This window comes from Pongo abelii, chromosome 5 (genome assembly GCF_028885655.2).
Source record: "Pongo abelii isolate AG06213 chromosome 5, NHGRI_mPonAbe1-v2.0_pri, whole genome shotgun sequence".
NCBI lineage: Eukaryota > Metazoa > Chordata > Mammalia > Primates > Hominidae > Pongo > Pongo abelii.
Window position 1 is genome coordinate 46,490,928 of NC_071990.2, and position 17,241 is coordinate 46,508,168.

A 17,241-nucleotide genomic window follows, 5' to 3' on the forward strand; every position below is an offset into this window, starting at 1 on the left:
ATCTACATTGTAGCATTTATCAGTATTTTAGTCCTTTTTATGGATGAATAATATTCCATTGTATGGACATACTATAATTTGCTAGTCCATTCATCCATTGATGGACATTTGAGTGGTTTCCACCTTTTGTTTATTGTGAATAGTGCTGTTGTGAACGTGTGTGTACATATATTTGTTTGAGTACCTGTTTTAAATACCTAGGAGTGGAATTGCTGGGCCAGATGGTAATTCAATGCTTAACTTTTTAAGGAACTGAGTGAGATTTTAAAGACGAGGAAACTGAGGTTTGTCCACATCACACACATTAGAATAGCAATGATGGAATTTGAACATGGATGCAGGGCCAATGTCTGTGTTCTTTTCACTGTGCCATCTCTGTAGAATCTAAAGGTGGAAATCATACTTACAGATCACTTAAGAGATGGATCAAGGTATCTAATGATGAGGTGAGGGCACTAATGGAACATGATGGATATTGATTTCTATTGCTGTGAACTTCATAAGCATTGCCAAGAATTACTCATTTCGTTGGAAGAGCTAGAATTGATTTTTGGATGAAACAAATTAATTTCCATATATTTGTAACCTTTTCTCATAAATATGAATCATTGAAAAGTTATACATTCCACTAAAGCTGTCATATAATTTAAGTTTTAATTATAACCCTGATAGGAAGGTTAGGAGTAGCTGTGATTACGTCATTATTATTATAACTACTAGCTGGCATTTATTGTGTATTTGCCAAATATTAGGCACTTAAACACACAATAATTCATGCAATCCTCATAACAGTATGGGGTGTAGATCTTGATCATCGCCACTTTACAGATGAGAATAAGGAGCCCCAGTGAGGTTATGTAACTTGCTCTGGTAGGCAGTTCTCAGAGCATGTTTTCTAAGCCACTGAGCTGTTTCTGTCTGGAAATCATGATGTGGGTCTATTTCTCAGTGATTTAATTTATAGACTACCAACCAATCTGAAAATAGAAAGGGCTTCATTTACATTTTAAAATGGTAAAAAATAATGTAGGGCAAAAAGAATAACTTTGGTAAACAATTACCTTACCTGTGCAAAGTACAGCTTTAATTTTTTCCCTCTGAATTGGGTTTCATGAAGCTCTATCCTAGCTCGGGCTGCAGATTTAGGATTGCTGAAGTTTATACGGACACGCCTGAAACTCTTAAAGAGCTGGAACGTCACACAGTCATCATAAGTCCGAAACAGTCCCTCAAATTTTTCCTGATAAAAACAAACACAGAGGAAAATCCATTGGCCATGGGTCTCGTATGATGCCATATCTAATAAAAACAAACAACTAAATAAATAGGCTGTTAATAACATATGGTTTAAATAGAACACCAGTAATGTATTTTTTTCATCTGTAGATCTGTTGCCAGGTGCAAAACATGCCTGGCCAAGGTTCTTGGTCCAAGGTTCTCTAGAGGACCAGTGAATAGCATTTGAAGTACATGAAACAAATGGGAAATTATGCAAAATGTTGAGTATTTCTGTAAAGGAGAGGGATCGTAATGATCATCAGATTCTCAAAGAAGTTCATTATCTCCAAAATATTGGAGCTACTGAGTAAAGCACATGGTAAACATTGTGATTACCAATCTTGGGGGCACTTTTCTTTTTCTTTCTTTTTTGAGACAGAGTTTTGCTCTGTTGCCCATGCTGGAGTGCAGTGGCATGATCTTGGCTCACTGTAACCTCCGCCTCCTGGATTCAAGTGATTCTCCTACCTCAGCCTCCTGAGTAGCTGGGATTACAGGCATGTGCCACCACACCCAGCTAATTTTTGTAGTTTTTAGTAGAGATGGGGTTTCACCATGCTGGCCAGGCTGGTCTCGAACTCCGGACCTCAAGTGATCCACCTGTCTCAGCCTCCCAAAGTGCTGAGATTACAGGCATGAGCCACCATGCCAGGCTTAGGGAGAGGTGGGCACTTTTCTTGCCTAAAAATATGGAATCCACACCACCCAGTTTCCTAGCCAGGCAGTACCATTTGATTAGTCCTGGTCAATGAAATACGTGTAGAGGGCAGAAGAAAGCCCTCGAGTAATTTTTCCATTTATTTCTCTGAAGAGGCCGTGTGCTTCAAAAGGTACAGCTGTCAGAAACAGGATTCTCTTCACTCTGGGTCCCTGCGTGGCTGTATGAAGCAGAAATAGTTTTCTCCCTACTCCAACCCCATTCTATAGCCAACTCTGCCTTAGCAAGAAAAAACAAAATCTCTATTGCATTAAATCACTGAGATTTGAGAACTATTTTATTCCTACAGCATAACCAAGCTACCACAATACAAAGCAGTAATTTAAAAATTTAGACTCAATACACAATTTCAATTTAACTGAGTAAGTATCTATTAAATGCTCACTTTGTATGAGGCATGGTCTCTCTCAAGACTTTAAGAGAATACAGAGATGACTATCACATTGTTCTGACCCTCAACCATCTAACAATCTAACATGTGAAGCAGATACACACAAGTAAGAGGACACCCAGAACACTGCAGAAAGGCATAACAGAAAACTAGAGAATTAAAAAAGAAAAAAATATATAGGTATATATGTTAATACCATCTGTCTGATCTGTCTGATTCCTCTTAGCCATAAAAATATCCTTATTATAAGAAAACTAGTATATGTTATAAGCTAGTGTGTTCTTAATAGAGAAACTGCCACTAAGGAAATTATATATATAACCAACCTGATTCTTTTATTTCAACAGTAAAAGGTAATTTCTCATAACAGTGAGTACAAGTAAGGATGGAGATGCATGAAATATTAATACTGCAAGATTCATAGAATTTTAACTAGGAATGGACTTAAGAGATGATGAACTCAACCTTTTCCTCCTCACCTTCATCATTTTACAAGTCAGAACCCTGAGATCTGAAAAAATAAGGACTTACCCATGGGCACATGGACAGTCAGTGGCAGAGCCAGGACCAGGCCAAAGTCCTTGTGACCCTGACTAGAGAGATACTGTCAACTCGATAAAGAATTATACTGTCAGGTTGATAGGAGGAGATGCTTAGTTTAATAAGAGCATTTATATTTAATTAGATCACATCTAAGAGAATCAACATAGTGAGGTGGGGTTGTAAAAACACTGACTTCTGAGGCTCCACAGGAAGAGTAACTCAAATGTCAGGGAAGGTCTTACTGCCTCTTGGGCATCCAGATCAACTTGTATCAGACCTTCAAGCCCATGTTGGTGATGCTTCCATACCCTGCTGCCCATTTCCGAGAATCCCCAGGCTGCAGTTCCCCCTCCTACCTTTGACTCCTTTGTCTGCCCACACTCTTCTCTTTTATACCAGTCCAAGGACCCCAAAGAATACAATAAAAGCTTTTGCTTTTTTCATGACATTTGTGGAGATTTGAGGGGTTCTTTTTCTCATTTTCAGTTTTTTCTTATACTCCTTTTCCCATCATGAACAAAACAAGAATTTTTCCTTGTCTTATGCAGAGCAGGCTTTTTGTCTCCCCTCATCTCTTAAGCCTTGGGATCAGCCAACTCCCAGACTCAGGGCTTCAGCTACCACTCCAAGTAGTCTCATTATGGAATGCGGTCCCAACAATACTGTGTTTTCCTGAGCAGGAATCCTGATGACTAAAATGCATTCTGTTTCCTCACAATGAGAGTACTCTGAACTGGTCAAGTCACAGCTGGTAGTTTGACTAGTTTGGGAAGTTTTCAGGAATAGGAGGATTAAGAGATTAAAAACTCTTGTTTCTATATAGAGTATAATGTTTTATTAAGGACAGAATCCTTGGGTCTTCTTTGTGGCTGGTATGTTTTTCCATTTCCAGGGTGGGAGTTTCACCTTCTCATCACCTCTCCAATGCCTAAGCTTGGGCCATTGAGGCTAGCCTTTGAAAGCGAGGTGCTTTTTCCTTTGAGTCTAATTCCTCCCTTTTCATTTCATATTTCATTTTTATGCTTCACATCTCAGTTTATCAGAGCGGTTTGGCCTCAAGAGACTGCATTAGGAGCAAAGAATCAAGGAGTCCAGGTTTTAGGCTTAGAGGGTGCTGACAATGTGCTATCTCCTTTGTGAGGCATTGGCAGACGTCAAGAACTTCTTGTTCCCACTGATCCTCAATAGAAGGCTCCAGGCACCAACTCCCACCAAGTTAGAGTTGGCCATTGACGTGAAACTCTTTGATATTCCTTGTTTTGGGCTTAGGCTGAAAAACAAAAGGAGCTCTTGCACCAAACCTGGGGTGTAGCCCAGAGCTCAGGGACCAGGTTTTTCACTGGATCATATGGGGCTTAAAGTCAACAATGATGATAATAATAAACAGCTGACATTTACTCAGCATGTCCTCTCTTTTCAGGCCTTTTGGGAACTTTATTTGTAGGGGTGACAGCTGTCCAAGAATAGGGACTTGCTAGCCTTTTCTATTTTTGTTTCCATTAGTGACATTACAAACATATCATTTGCTGAGGCAACAAGATACCAGACCAAATTAGTTAGAGGCAGATCCAGCACAACGAAGCCACCAGATGTACATTGAGGCAAAACAGTGTCACCAAAAGCACTGGCTGTAGGAATTCTCCATCTGCCATTACAGAAAATCATCTGTGGTCTTGATGTGCAGGTTCTCACCAGGGACACAATAATATTTTGTTGTCCTCTGGCTGCCATTTTTCTCCAGTTCTGTTACCCAACAAATCCAATAAATTATTAATTTCTCCTCGATCGTTAGTTCTCTTTGTAGCATCCTGTTTGAATAAAGTTCTACAGCAGCGATCTCAAGCTCTTTGGTTTCAGGACCTCTTTACACTTTTAACAATTATTGAGGATCCTAAAGAATTTTTGTAAATGTGGGTTTTATTTAACAATGTTTATTGAACTAGAAATTAAGACTGAGAAACTTGAAAATATTTATATATAAATCTATTTAAAAGTAATAATAATAAGCCCTTTGTTTGTTAACATAAACTTTTTAACGAAAAATAACTGTTTTCCAAAAGAAGAAAAAGTTTAATGAGATTGACATTGTTTTACATTTTTGCAAACCTGTTTAATTTCCAAATTAATAGAAGACACCTGGATCTCATATCTGCTTCTGCATTCAATCTATTGCACCAAGTTGTTTTGACTGAAGGGTATGAAGAAAAACTGGCCTCATCCAAATATGTGGTTGGAAAAGGGTGGAGTATTTTAACAGCCCTTCAAATAATTGTGAGTATTCTTCCTTGATATCTCATCAAAACTCAATAACTAGTAGTTTCTTAAAGTGTACTGTGTAATCACATAACATTTTATATGATTTTATTAAGATCCATTTATCTATTTTTCACTTTGAATAAATTTTAACCCATGCAATGATTTCATAATAGTGTATATTAATCATTTAGACAATATTGGTTCCCTGAGTTATATAACTTTTCCAACTTGACCAATTTCAATACAGTGTTAAAAATCACATTCATTAATACTATAGTTTGGTGCAAAAGTAATTGTGATTTTTGCCATTACTTTTAATCTATCTACCATCTATCTTATTCAAAAGCTGTGGAATTCACACTGGTGGATACAAGTTTTCCAAAATTTTAATTTTTGCTTGAAAGCTCATTCTTTATTATTGGGCAACACACACTTTCAGTTATTTTTCTTACAGTAGCAGAATTCATTTCATTCATTTTTGAGAAATTGTCTGCCAATTACCAAAGTGTCCATAACTATACTTTGCCTGTCAGTTGTTTCTTCAAGTAAAAATGGTGTTCCATGAAAAAAGTACCAAGGGCAGCTTAGGACAGCTTAGAATGTTTCCTCCAGTCAAACATTGTATTTCCGGATGTCACAGAAGTGCTTCTCATGTGTACTTTCCATTTTGTTACTCAGAATATTACAAAGGTGTGCGCTTAAGGGTAAAGGGTTAAAAAAATGAATAAAACTTACTGCCTTATCAAGGACATTTCTAAGTAAAATTGGCATTTTCTTTTTCTGCTTTTTTTCTTTTTTCTTTTTTTAACTGTGAGTGTGTGGCTGTGAAGAATAGAAATACAGTCATGCACTGCATAATGAAGTTTTGGTCAACAATGGACTGCATATCTGACTGTGGTCCCACAAGATTATAATACCATATTTTTACCATACTTTTTCTATGATTAGATATATTGAGATACACAAATACTTATGTGTAAAAATTGCCTACCGAATTCAGTATAGTAATATGCTGTACAGGTTTGTAGCCTAGGAACAATAGGCTGTACCATAGAGCTTGGATGTGTAGTAGGCTATACCATCTAGATTTGTGTAAGTACACTCTATCATATTCACACAACCAAATCACCTAAGGACACATTTCTCAGAATGTATTCCCAAGGTTAAGTGACACATGACTGTACTACTGGCACAATTTGGTGGCACTGCACTGATTCATGCTAAAGTACCAGCAGTTTTAACTACCATTGCTTTTGCACCATGGGTATAAATGTCAACACAATTTAAAAGGTAAATGATACCTTTGTATTGCTATGAAAATAGTTTTGACAACATAGGAACTGGTATTGGGATCCCTCAAGAGTCTATAAACCACACACTGAACACTGCTGTACAATAGGATCTCAGAAGTAAGGATCCAGTTGGCTTGGGGAAAGACAGGAGGTCTAGTGAGACCCTTAAGTGTACAACATAATGGTCAGAAAAGAGCTGCCCTTCAAGGAAGTGTGATAATACTGGTATTGAATGCTGCAGGAAAGTCAAATAGGGTGAAGATGGAGATGACACCACTGGATTTGACAAATGGGCTGATGCTGATGACCTTACTGAGAGAGCTATTTGAACAGATGTGTAATAGATTAATTACAGATGGAGGAGTGAAGGGCAGAGAAAAAGCTGGAAAAAGAGTTTGGCAATGAAAACCAGGGAGCTGGGCTAACTACATGGGAAGTCACGGTCACAAGCAGATTTTTGGTAGTGTGGGGAAACACTTATTGGCTGAAGAAATGAAACTAACAAAGAGGGAGAGAGAAGAGACAGTAAGGATATGTTGAAGTCTGAACCCCAGGACCTCAGAACATGACCTTGTTTGGAAATAGGGTCACCAAAGATGAAATTAGTTAAAAAGATATCGTACTGAAGTGGTATGGGACCCTAATCTAAGTTGACTAGTGTCCTTATAAGAAAGCCATGTGAAGACAGAGAAACATAGGGAGAGTGTCCTGTGAAGACAGTGGAGTGGAGTGGCACCTCTGCAAGCCAAGGAATGCTAAATATTGCTAGCAAACCATCAGAAGCTAGGAAGAAGCAAAAAAGGATTCTCCTATGGGATCCAGAGGTATCGTGGCACTGCTGACACCTTGGCTTTGGACTTTAGCCTTCAGAATTGTGTGGTAATACATTTTTATTGTTTTAAGCCACTCAGTTTGTGGCACTTGGTTACAACAGCCCCAGGAAACAAATATAGGCAGACTTGCAGACCTACAGAACCAGATGACTCTGGGAAGAATACAGAGCACCTAATATAATTACATCACTTCCCCCCCAGGAGAGGAGGAAGTGGATATTTGGGTCATTCCAAGGTGATGAGTACAAGACAGGTGTGTGTGTGTGTGTATGTGTGTGTGTGTGTTGATGGATAGGAGAAGAAAGATGAAGGAATAACTTGAAAGGCTTGGCAAGTAGGCAATGAGATGCCCGACTATGAGAGGTTGTGAGGAAAGAAGAGAAGCCAGGAGTATCACATTCAACTGAAAGAACGGGAAGATGTGAGACTTCAAGGTTTTGGATGAGTTAGAAAAATAAGTTTTGTAGGAATGACATAGTGGGAAAAGTAGAAGACAAAAAAATTGTAAACCCAGAAGATAATTTTGTAAGTTTAAGGTTTCAGAAGGTTTTCAGTGTTAGATGCCCTTAGGGTCAACATGAGGCACATGAATGGAATTGTGATGGATGACAGGGTGAGGATGATGGGAATAGAGGCTAAAGAATAGTGAGGTGAGAGGATTGCACGGTGACCACTGACTCAGGAAGACAACAGGAAACAGAGTTGAGGGACAACCATGAGCCAGATAAGCTGTGTGAGAAACAGGAGGAGTGACCTAGAGAGCCACAGGGTATGGCACCACAGACAGGAGGAAAAGAGTTCAACTGGAGGGCAGGGGCTTCACAGAGATCATCTATAAAAAGGGATGAAACAACAGTCTAGAAGCATAGGGGGAAGCCAGAGAATTCTAAGCCTAATATTCTGGGCTTGAGAGGTGGGGAACTGGAGAACAATCTGCCTAGCAATGTGTAATTGCTAGGGAATAAGCATTGCCCAGAGCAATTAAAGACTTGGTAAAGAGAGGATGCGGAGTGATTATTGTAGAGCACAAATGGTACTCTGAGAAAATCAATAATGGACTCTAGAGAAGAAAGTGGGAGAGGTTAGAATAGGGGTTGGAGGCTGGGCACAGTAGCTCACGCCTGTAATCCCAGCACTTTGGGAGGCCGAGGCAGGAGGATCGCCTGGGGTCAGGAGTTCAAGACCAGACTAGCTGACATGGTGAAACCCTGTCTCTACTAAAAATATAAAAATTAGCTGGGCGTGGTGGCACATGCCTGTAATCCCTACTACTCGGGAGGCTGAGGCAGGAGAATCGCTTGAACTCAGGAGGTAGAGGTTGCAGTGAGCCAGGATTGTGCCAATGCACTCCAGCCTGGGTGACAGAGCGAGATTCTGTCTCAAAAAAGAAAAATAAATAAAATAAAATAAAATAAAATAAAATATGTTTCAGGTAGAATGTCTGAAGATGTGAGTGTGCTGCTTACCAAATAAGAAACACAGATTCAGGCCGAACTCAGGCCATATTTGAAATAAAATGATTATATAGTGTCAAATATGAACATTTGTGGATGTTAAGGCTTCTACTTCTACCTTTAGATGTATTTGCTTTTCTTAAGTAGTCTGAGATGTACAGACACAGGTATTTATTGCTGTCTTAGAGAGGCTTACTGTGGTTTTCCTTAAATCTTATTCACCTCTACTATAATTATTTGTTTCTTATTTGTGCCCCAGATTTTTAAAAAGACTCAAACATGGCTTACAAAGATATATTATGGCAAAATAAAATAAAGTAAAATGGAAAACAAGAAGAGAAAAAGGGAGAAACAAGTGTGGAAACATACATTGAAGCCAAGAAGGAGGTCTGTTCTGAAAAGTTGAAAAGCTTCTCATAGATCCTTGAATATCGTAATGAGTGGGCCAACATTTTGCCTGTAATCTTTCTTAACATTAACAGGATAGAGTAACCCTCATCAGTTATACAGTTCACAGGGTCTATGGAATAAAGATGGGCCTGATCTAAAAACCAGGCAGAAGGATCTGTCCAGCATCCTCATTAAAAAGATGTTGTCATGTGGCGAGCACTGTCTTCAGTAATTACAGAACATGAAACAAGCAGCGATTGGTCTGCTAGAGTTTCCAATCAGAATGTAAGCAAGTATTATTATTTTTTTCAATCAATAGCTTTCAGCAGTGACCTCAGTACATAGGAAGTGCTCAGTATGTTCTATTTTGTCAATATAAAACCCCAAAGTATTTTATAAAATATTAGGATATTAAAATATTACCTTCAATTTAACTGTAAATCAGACAGGTGGCAGACAAACCATAACTTCTAAAATATTATCTCATTGAATCCTCAATAAGTCCTTTGAGGGGGAAATGGAATTTTTGTTGTCCTTGAGAAACCCAGTGTATTAGTCCATTCTCACACTGCTATAAAGAAATACCTGAGACTGGGTAATTTATAAAGAAAAGAGGTTTAATTGACTCACAGTTCCACATGGCTGGGGAGGTCACAGAAAACTTAACAATCATGGTGGAAGGGGAAGCAGGCACGTCTTACATGGCAGCAGGAGAGGGAGAGAGAGTGAAGGGGGAAGAGCCCCTTATGAAACCATCAGATCTCGTGAGAACTCACTCACTATCATGAGAACAGCATGGGGAAAACTGTCCCCATGATCCAATCACTTCCCTCACTAGACAGGTGGGGATTATAGGTCCCTCTCTCGACATGTAGGGATTACAATTCTAGATGAGATTTGGGTGGGGACAAGGAGCCAAACCATATTACCCAGAAAGCAACTGAAAGCCAGAGAAGCTAATCACATACACTAAGTCACACAACTAGCCAGTTAGCAAAACCAAAACTAGTGAGTTCAAGTTATTTATACTGCATAAATATCACTGATACATGCAGAGGAGTGAGAAGTCTCCAAACAGGAATAAGAAAACCAGCTTTCCTTGTCAATCCAAAAGAACAGTGCTGACCTTGAAGAAACAGCTACTAGGGAAGTCCAATGGTGCTTTTATCTGCTTTTCAAATGATGCTATATGCTTTATATATTTTTCAATTTTCACAATTATGATCCCTTTGGGCATAAGTTGCTTTAATAAGAAATTCAGCATCTCTCAAAATCACAAGGCTCTCATCTTTCAGATAATACCTACTAGAAACTGCCAAAGAGTAAAACCACTCCTTTAGTTTTATCACTTCTCAATGGATACTATTGACAAGCCATGGGCAAATCCCATGTTGAAGAACCACTCTGGATGTGATGGGCCTCTCAGGAGGACCTCCTGGACAGGATGCGGACTCCTTATGTGATGGGCATAATTGGCATGCATGTGAGAGTTCCCACAGCTGGACTTTAACCTATCAAGATTTCTTAGGCCAGCCAAACTTGTATGAAATTATGCTTTGTTCCATTTGTGGTCCTGATGCTACCTAAATAAAAATCATTGTGAAAAGAGGAACTGCAATCTTTCTTCACTAATAAGAGAAGCAGACAGACATTGTGTCATATAACTTCTTCAAGAAAAGACAGCTTGCTGGTAAAGGTATAGAAGCCTTTATCCTTTCTCCCTGGAGTTCTTGTGAGAGGCAAAGATCTAATACTCAGCCTCAAACTCTAGAAGAAGCCACTTTGTTCTAAAACCTCATGGACTCATCACACACCTCTCTCAGTGGAGCAAGTTCCATGATCCATGTTCCAGTCTATTATTTCTTTCCCAGTAGCGGTCCTAAAGTTCACTGTGGCTGAATAACATTGCTATTCAAAAGTATATTTTTAGTTTTCCTTAGTTAAGGAAATCTCCATTTCTCTGATTCTACTTAGTCATCATCTAAACATTTAGAACTTGAAAAAACTCCAAGCCAACAAACAAATGAAAGAATGCAAATGCCTCCAATACAAACAAAAATGTGTATGAGGACTATTAACTGGAATAACCTTTGAATGAGGGAGGCAGAGGGGGTGAATCCAAGTATTACATAACCTGAAGATTTCACACCTTGGGGAGCCTTCTTTAAGCAAAATAATAGAAAACTCAGCACAGATATAAAAAATTAGCCTGGCACAGTGGTGTGCACCTGTGGTCTCAGCCACTCTGGAGGCTGAGGTGGGAGGATCACTTGAACCTGGGAGGTGGAGGTTGCAGTGAGCCAAGATCATGCCACTGCACTCCAGTCTGGGTGACCGAGTGAGACCCTGTCTCAAAACAAAAACAAAAACAAAACACAAAAAAAGCAACTAAGCATAAACATTGGCGGTTTGTTTTTTAAGAATGAGAACAAAAATAAGAAATAACTTTTGCAAATTTTGCAAAAATATATAACCACATGAACACAATGCTAGGGCTCTACTAAGTCTTGGTAAAGACCAATGCAAATGAGGGGCCCTAAAGCTGAAGCTTCATTTAACCCCCGGGAAATATGCCCAAGAAAGTGTGAAGTATGTACTGTGCAGTCACAAAATAATCTGGAGTCCAGGTTTCCAGAACAGCTAAAACAAGTACAGTGTTTCTATCACTGTACTGTACAGAAAAAAAAACCAAAACATTGGTTTTTCTATACTCTCACATTACTTCATTTCTGGTCATTAACACATGGAGTTTTTCTCACAGCAAGCAATTCTGCAGTTCTCTGTAGACACCCACTGGATGTCTTACGCTTTAACTCAATCCTGACTCTATCTGCCTGAAGATAGTGCCAGATCCCAAAGGTTAAGGGCTCAGTACTCCAAGACTGCCCCACTTTGGACACCAATTGCACGTCCAGGCTTTGCTTCCGACCCACTAGTTATAAATTGGAAGTTCTCACAACCCCCTCCTCAGGTTCGATCATTCGCTATAATGGCTTACAGAACTTAGGGAAGCACTTTACTTATGCTCATCCTTTTATTATAAAGAATACAACTCAGTAACAGTCAGATGGAAGAGATGCATAGAGCAAGGTATGCGAGAAGGGGCACTGGGCTTCCATGCTCCTCTCTGGACTAGACCACGCTCTCAGTACCTCTACATGTTCAGCAACCTGGAAACTCCCTGAATGCTGTCGTTTGGGTTTTTATGAAGGCGTCCTTACACAGGCAGAATTGATCACACCATTGCCAATTGGTGATCAACTCTAACTTCAGCATCTCTCCCCTTCCCAGAGGTCAGATAGTAGGCTGAAAACCTGAAAGTTCTAACCCCATCCTGAGGCCACCCAGGGCCCCTAGTGTTCTCATTAGCATACAAAAAGACACTTATCACTGAGGAGATTCCAGGGGTTTCTTGGAGGAAGACAAAAAATATATTTCTTATTACATTCAAAATATTATACTCTTAGCTGATGACGGTCAATTCCCTAAAAGGTTTAATCACCAGAACGAGCCAAGAGACTTGAATCCGCAAAGTTTAAGTCAATGCACCCTATTATAGATGGCTGAGTACATCCTTTCCTTGCCTAAGTCCACTTTGTAAGTACCCAAGGTGGAGACTGAGGAAGAGGAGCAAGTGAGGGGATTGCTTGGAACCTGTCCTGGAAGCTGTCCAATAAGTAGGGGAGGTGAATGGACCAAGAGAGGAACTGAAAGGCAGCATAGTTTGCATGCCTAGGGCTCTTGTTGTTCTGACTCCATGCAGTGACTGCCCATCCTTTGGGTGAGTGAGACCCTCTCATCACGTGAACCCAGGGCTTGTTCTGGTGGGGCACTCACCAGAGGCTATGGAGCCTGGCTATGCCAAGCAAGGTACCATTTGTGGATGGCTGCAAGTCCCTTGCCTGCACCAGGACACTTCTAAGTCTCCCAATGGGTCTATGAAAATGTAAGAGGTAGCAGAAAGGAGCTTTCCCACATGTCCCCAGGATGGGGAGGAGGGTGGACCAGGCATACTAAAGACCTTTGAGTGAGTAGTTATGAATACAGATCTCTGTTACATGCCATAAAATTGGGCTTCTGTGCATGGTAATAAATACTTTTTATGCAAAGGAAGGATCTGACAGTCCTTTTATAGCTGCCACATTTCAGTTTACAACATCAATGGCTGCCTTGGCTCAAGGCATTTCCTAAAAGCTGACAGCTTCAACCTTCTCTGGCCCATCAATTCCTCTTCTCTGATCATTAATCTGTACAAACGTCTGTGGCTGTCATCAGCCCTGATTAGATATAGGCTCTAATTGTGCATGTGTAATTGATGAAATGCACAGCCTCTCTTACAGCTTTTCCAGTCTCACAAGAGGACAGGAATTTTACTTTAAATTCGTTTAAATATTCTTTTATCTATAAGATATAGGTAAGAAGAGGCAGTATAAAGTTATGTTACTAGCAAACTCTAGAGCTACACTACCTAGTTTAAATGCTGGTCCCAGCTGTGCAACCTTGAACAATGTACTTACCCACTGATGCCTCAGTTTCCTTATCTATAAAATAGAAATAATGACAGTATCTACCTCATAGGGGTATCTTGGCTGTTAAGTAAATTAATATATTTATATCACTTTAAAAGGTGCTGAGCACAGTAAGTGTGTCTGAGCTATTATTAATCCCAGATTGGAAGATAAACATTTTGTTTATATGCCTGTATTTGGCTTATTAGCTGTACATCCAAATCTCCCTATATCCAGAACCAAGTATATTATATCTATGTCTACATCTATCTATATATTTATATCTATACTTGTACCTGTATATAATCTTCAAAGATTGTAAAGAGCAATTATAGGAATGTCAGCAAAATGTCTCCTATGAAATCAACTCTAATTAAACTAACTTGATTTTATTGATGTTATTATCTACTGAAAATGTAGAGCCCAAATTAACCACAAAATTTCTTTTTTGTCTGTAAAGGTTTAAACATGTCCTTTACAAAACAACATGATAAATTAAATAATTCTAAGGAGGAAATCAACTGGGTAATTGCCTTTAATCCTTCCCTTTGGGGATCCTGCACCATTAGCTGGAGCTCAGAGAGACAGTGAGCAAAGGATGAAGATGCCAGTGACTATGGAAAACATCAGAAGCTCACACACAGAGTAGATAAGCCCCTCCTATCTGGTTCCTTTCTCCTCTTCTCCCGACACACCTCTACTGTCTTTTAGACAAACCCATTTCCAGACCTCCACACCCCATATTCAATTGTTTTGCTGAGATTTCCAATAGGTGTCTTCCATGTAATAGCCCTAAAGCCATTTTTTTTTTTTTTTAAGCTGGGGCCTCTAAATCTGCCACTCATCCTATCACAACAAACGGCCCCCTCTATCCAGTTGCTTAAGCAGGCAACTTAAATGTTATCCTTATCTCTTCCTTCTCCCTCACTTCCACATCTCACTACTCAACAAGCCCTATGTTCTCTGGACCTTTCAGTACGTCTCCCATCAGCCCCCTGTTCACCCTGCCATCAATTTTGTGGCTTACCCTATGACTGCACTTGGTCTCCCTGGTGTCTGTCTGGCCACCCAAGAATCAACCTTAGAAGCCTGCTGCTAGAGAGGTCTTTCTAAAAGAGAAAATTCTGGGCTGGATGCAGTAGCTCATGCTTGTAATCCCAGCACTTTGGGAGGCCAAGGTGGGAGGATTGCTTGAGTTCAGGAGTTTGAGACCAGCCTTGGCAATATAGTGAGCCTCTGTCTTAAATAAATAAATAAATAAAGCAAAAGAGAAAATTCTGATTATACCATTCCTCTATAAAATTCTTTAGTGGCTCCCCATAGCTTTTAGAATAAGGCTCTGCTTGGCATTAAAGGCCCTTCATAAAATGGCCATCACCCACCCCACTAATCTCATACCTCTCCTTTGCTTTTGTTGCCTATATTCCAGCCAAACTTCTCTTTACAGGTTCCCAAAGGCAGGTTATTCTGTGCCTGCAAGACTTCTCATTTGCCCTTTCTTCTGCCAGTAACAGCCTTTTCCTCCCGATAACTTTCTAATTGTCTCTCAAGTCCTAGCTCATATCTCAAATCCAAGAAATCTGTCCTGAATCCCATTAAGGTTTAGACATCCTTCTGCTGTGCTCCCATAACAGTGTTGTTAGTGAGGGAAAATGTGCCATCATTAACTGGATTACAAGAACTTCAAGGGCAGTAATCATGTCGTTTTTGTGTTTTGCTCACATATTCATTATTGAGTGCCAACTGTATGGCATGCAGATGCCTACACTTTGGAAAGGGCTCACTTGGTGATGAAATGAACCAGACAACGTTGAGAGAACAGTCCTCCCTCCCACACACTACCTTTTGGTGAATTTGTTCTTTTCTTCAAAGCTATCCTTCAACCAAAGCAACAAATGCACACTAAACATATGTATTAAGATCCTCCATAATGTAATGAAACAGGGATGCCAAAATAAAAATTATACAAATTTCTTCTCGGAAGTCTTTCTTGACTACTCCCCTACCAAATACCCCTCTTCTATTGAGCTTTAATCTCCAGTTCCTCTTACTATTTAAAATATTATGAATATATTTCAGAATAATGTGTCATCAGAGAGAGTGTGTATGTGTGTGTGTATGTGTGTGTGTATGTGTGTGTGTGTGCGTGTTAGTATAGGGGGGTGGTCAAGGCAGAAATGGCCTGTAAGAGATGGATAGAATTTGTGTGTGTGGAAATAAGTGGCAGTGGAAGACTTCAGAATTCTCCAGGCAGGAGAGACGCATTATCAAAGGATTTAAATATTTACATTAATATGATGTTGTTTCTAAAAAAAAAAAAAAGGTATTTTAAGGGATTAAGAAGAGGATAAAAATAATAGTTGTCCCTAAGCCATATTTTGCTAGGAATGGCCTTGTTTGTTGCACAATAACATCTGTTATGAAATACCCACAGAATCATAGGAAACATAAACCAAATGAGATTTGAGATTTTGGTATTTTAACAGTCAGCACTCACACATTTTTTACAACATTTATTTAATAGCAAGATGCTTCACTGAATACATTCCATTTGAATTCTAAATGATGGGTCATGAGCCTGCTGATGCAGATAGGCAAACTGCTCACCAGCTTGGAGCCTCTTTAAAAAATTACCCCTTTGCAGAATGCTACCTGCTGTTGTAGCTGAAAGAAGTAGAAAATATACTTCTAAAAACAAGCAGTGTTCTACCTTCTCAACATTGAGGTGAAGGCTCTGTTTTAAAATCGAGCTGTCAATAATTGATGAGGACATTTTTAGTAAGTTTAATGTTAAATTAAAGGGCTAAATCCTAAATATGTTCCATATCATGTCCTTCTGAAGACAGGCGATTTAAAATTTAATCCATTCATTTTGCCATTTGGCAAATGACCAAAGTAAGCTTTTCAAAGGCAGCAGGGTATCCTTTAACTTATTTTTCCCATGAAATTAAAATGGCATTTGCATTCTTTTAAGATGCAGATATAAGGAACTTCTTATGATTCAATCATTAAATTTAGAAAGTGTGCAGCTTGTTATACTCCTAATCTCTTTTCCTCCTCTCCATCTCACCTTTTCTATTTTATTTGTTTTCCTCTGTTCTTTATGTAATGACATAAAAAAGAATGTATATTAATGATGAAACGTTACATAAAATTAAATCTCTCATGTTCAAATTCCTTAAGATTTGAAACAAAAATGATTGTTTCAACCCATCACAGATTCAGGACACAAGAGACCTGAAGGAAAGCCTTTCCAAATTGAAACATGACAGTCTACATCTATCATGGCTGAAGTGGATTTACTAGAAACAAAACCGACTCTTCGGCTATGGCTAACACTGCCCAAAATTTGGGAACGCAATTTTGCACAGTGGTTACATTTTCATGTGGGAATTTATTAGATATGACTTAGGTTAAAATGCTTTCTATGATGCCAAGCCCACACTAGGTCCCTCACATATGCTAATTTATTTCATTCTCACAATACACTTATGAGGCAGATGAAGAAACGAGTTAAAAGAGATTAAACAACCTGCCTAAGGTGGTCAACTCATCAGTGACAGAATGCAGATTTCATC

General features: G+C 39.2%; 1 protein-coding gene across 7 annotated transcripts in view; it reads right to left on the minus strand.

Annotated features, from left to right (window-relative positions):
* Positions 1 to 17,241, minus strand: part of RCAN2 (regulator of calcineurin 2) — a 277,059-nt gene that overhangs the window by 26,067 nt on the left and 233,751 nt on the right. For all 7 annotated transcript variants that reach the window (NM_001131464.2, XM_024247796.3, XM_024247795.3 and 4 more), the window contains 1 exon segment: positions 1,067 to 1,240. In NM_001131464.2, the coding sequence (NP_001124936.1) occupies positions 1,067 to 1,240 (174 nt within the window).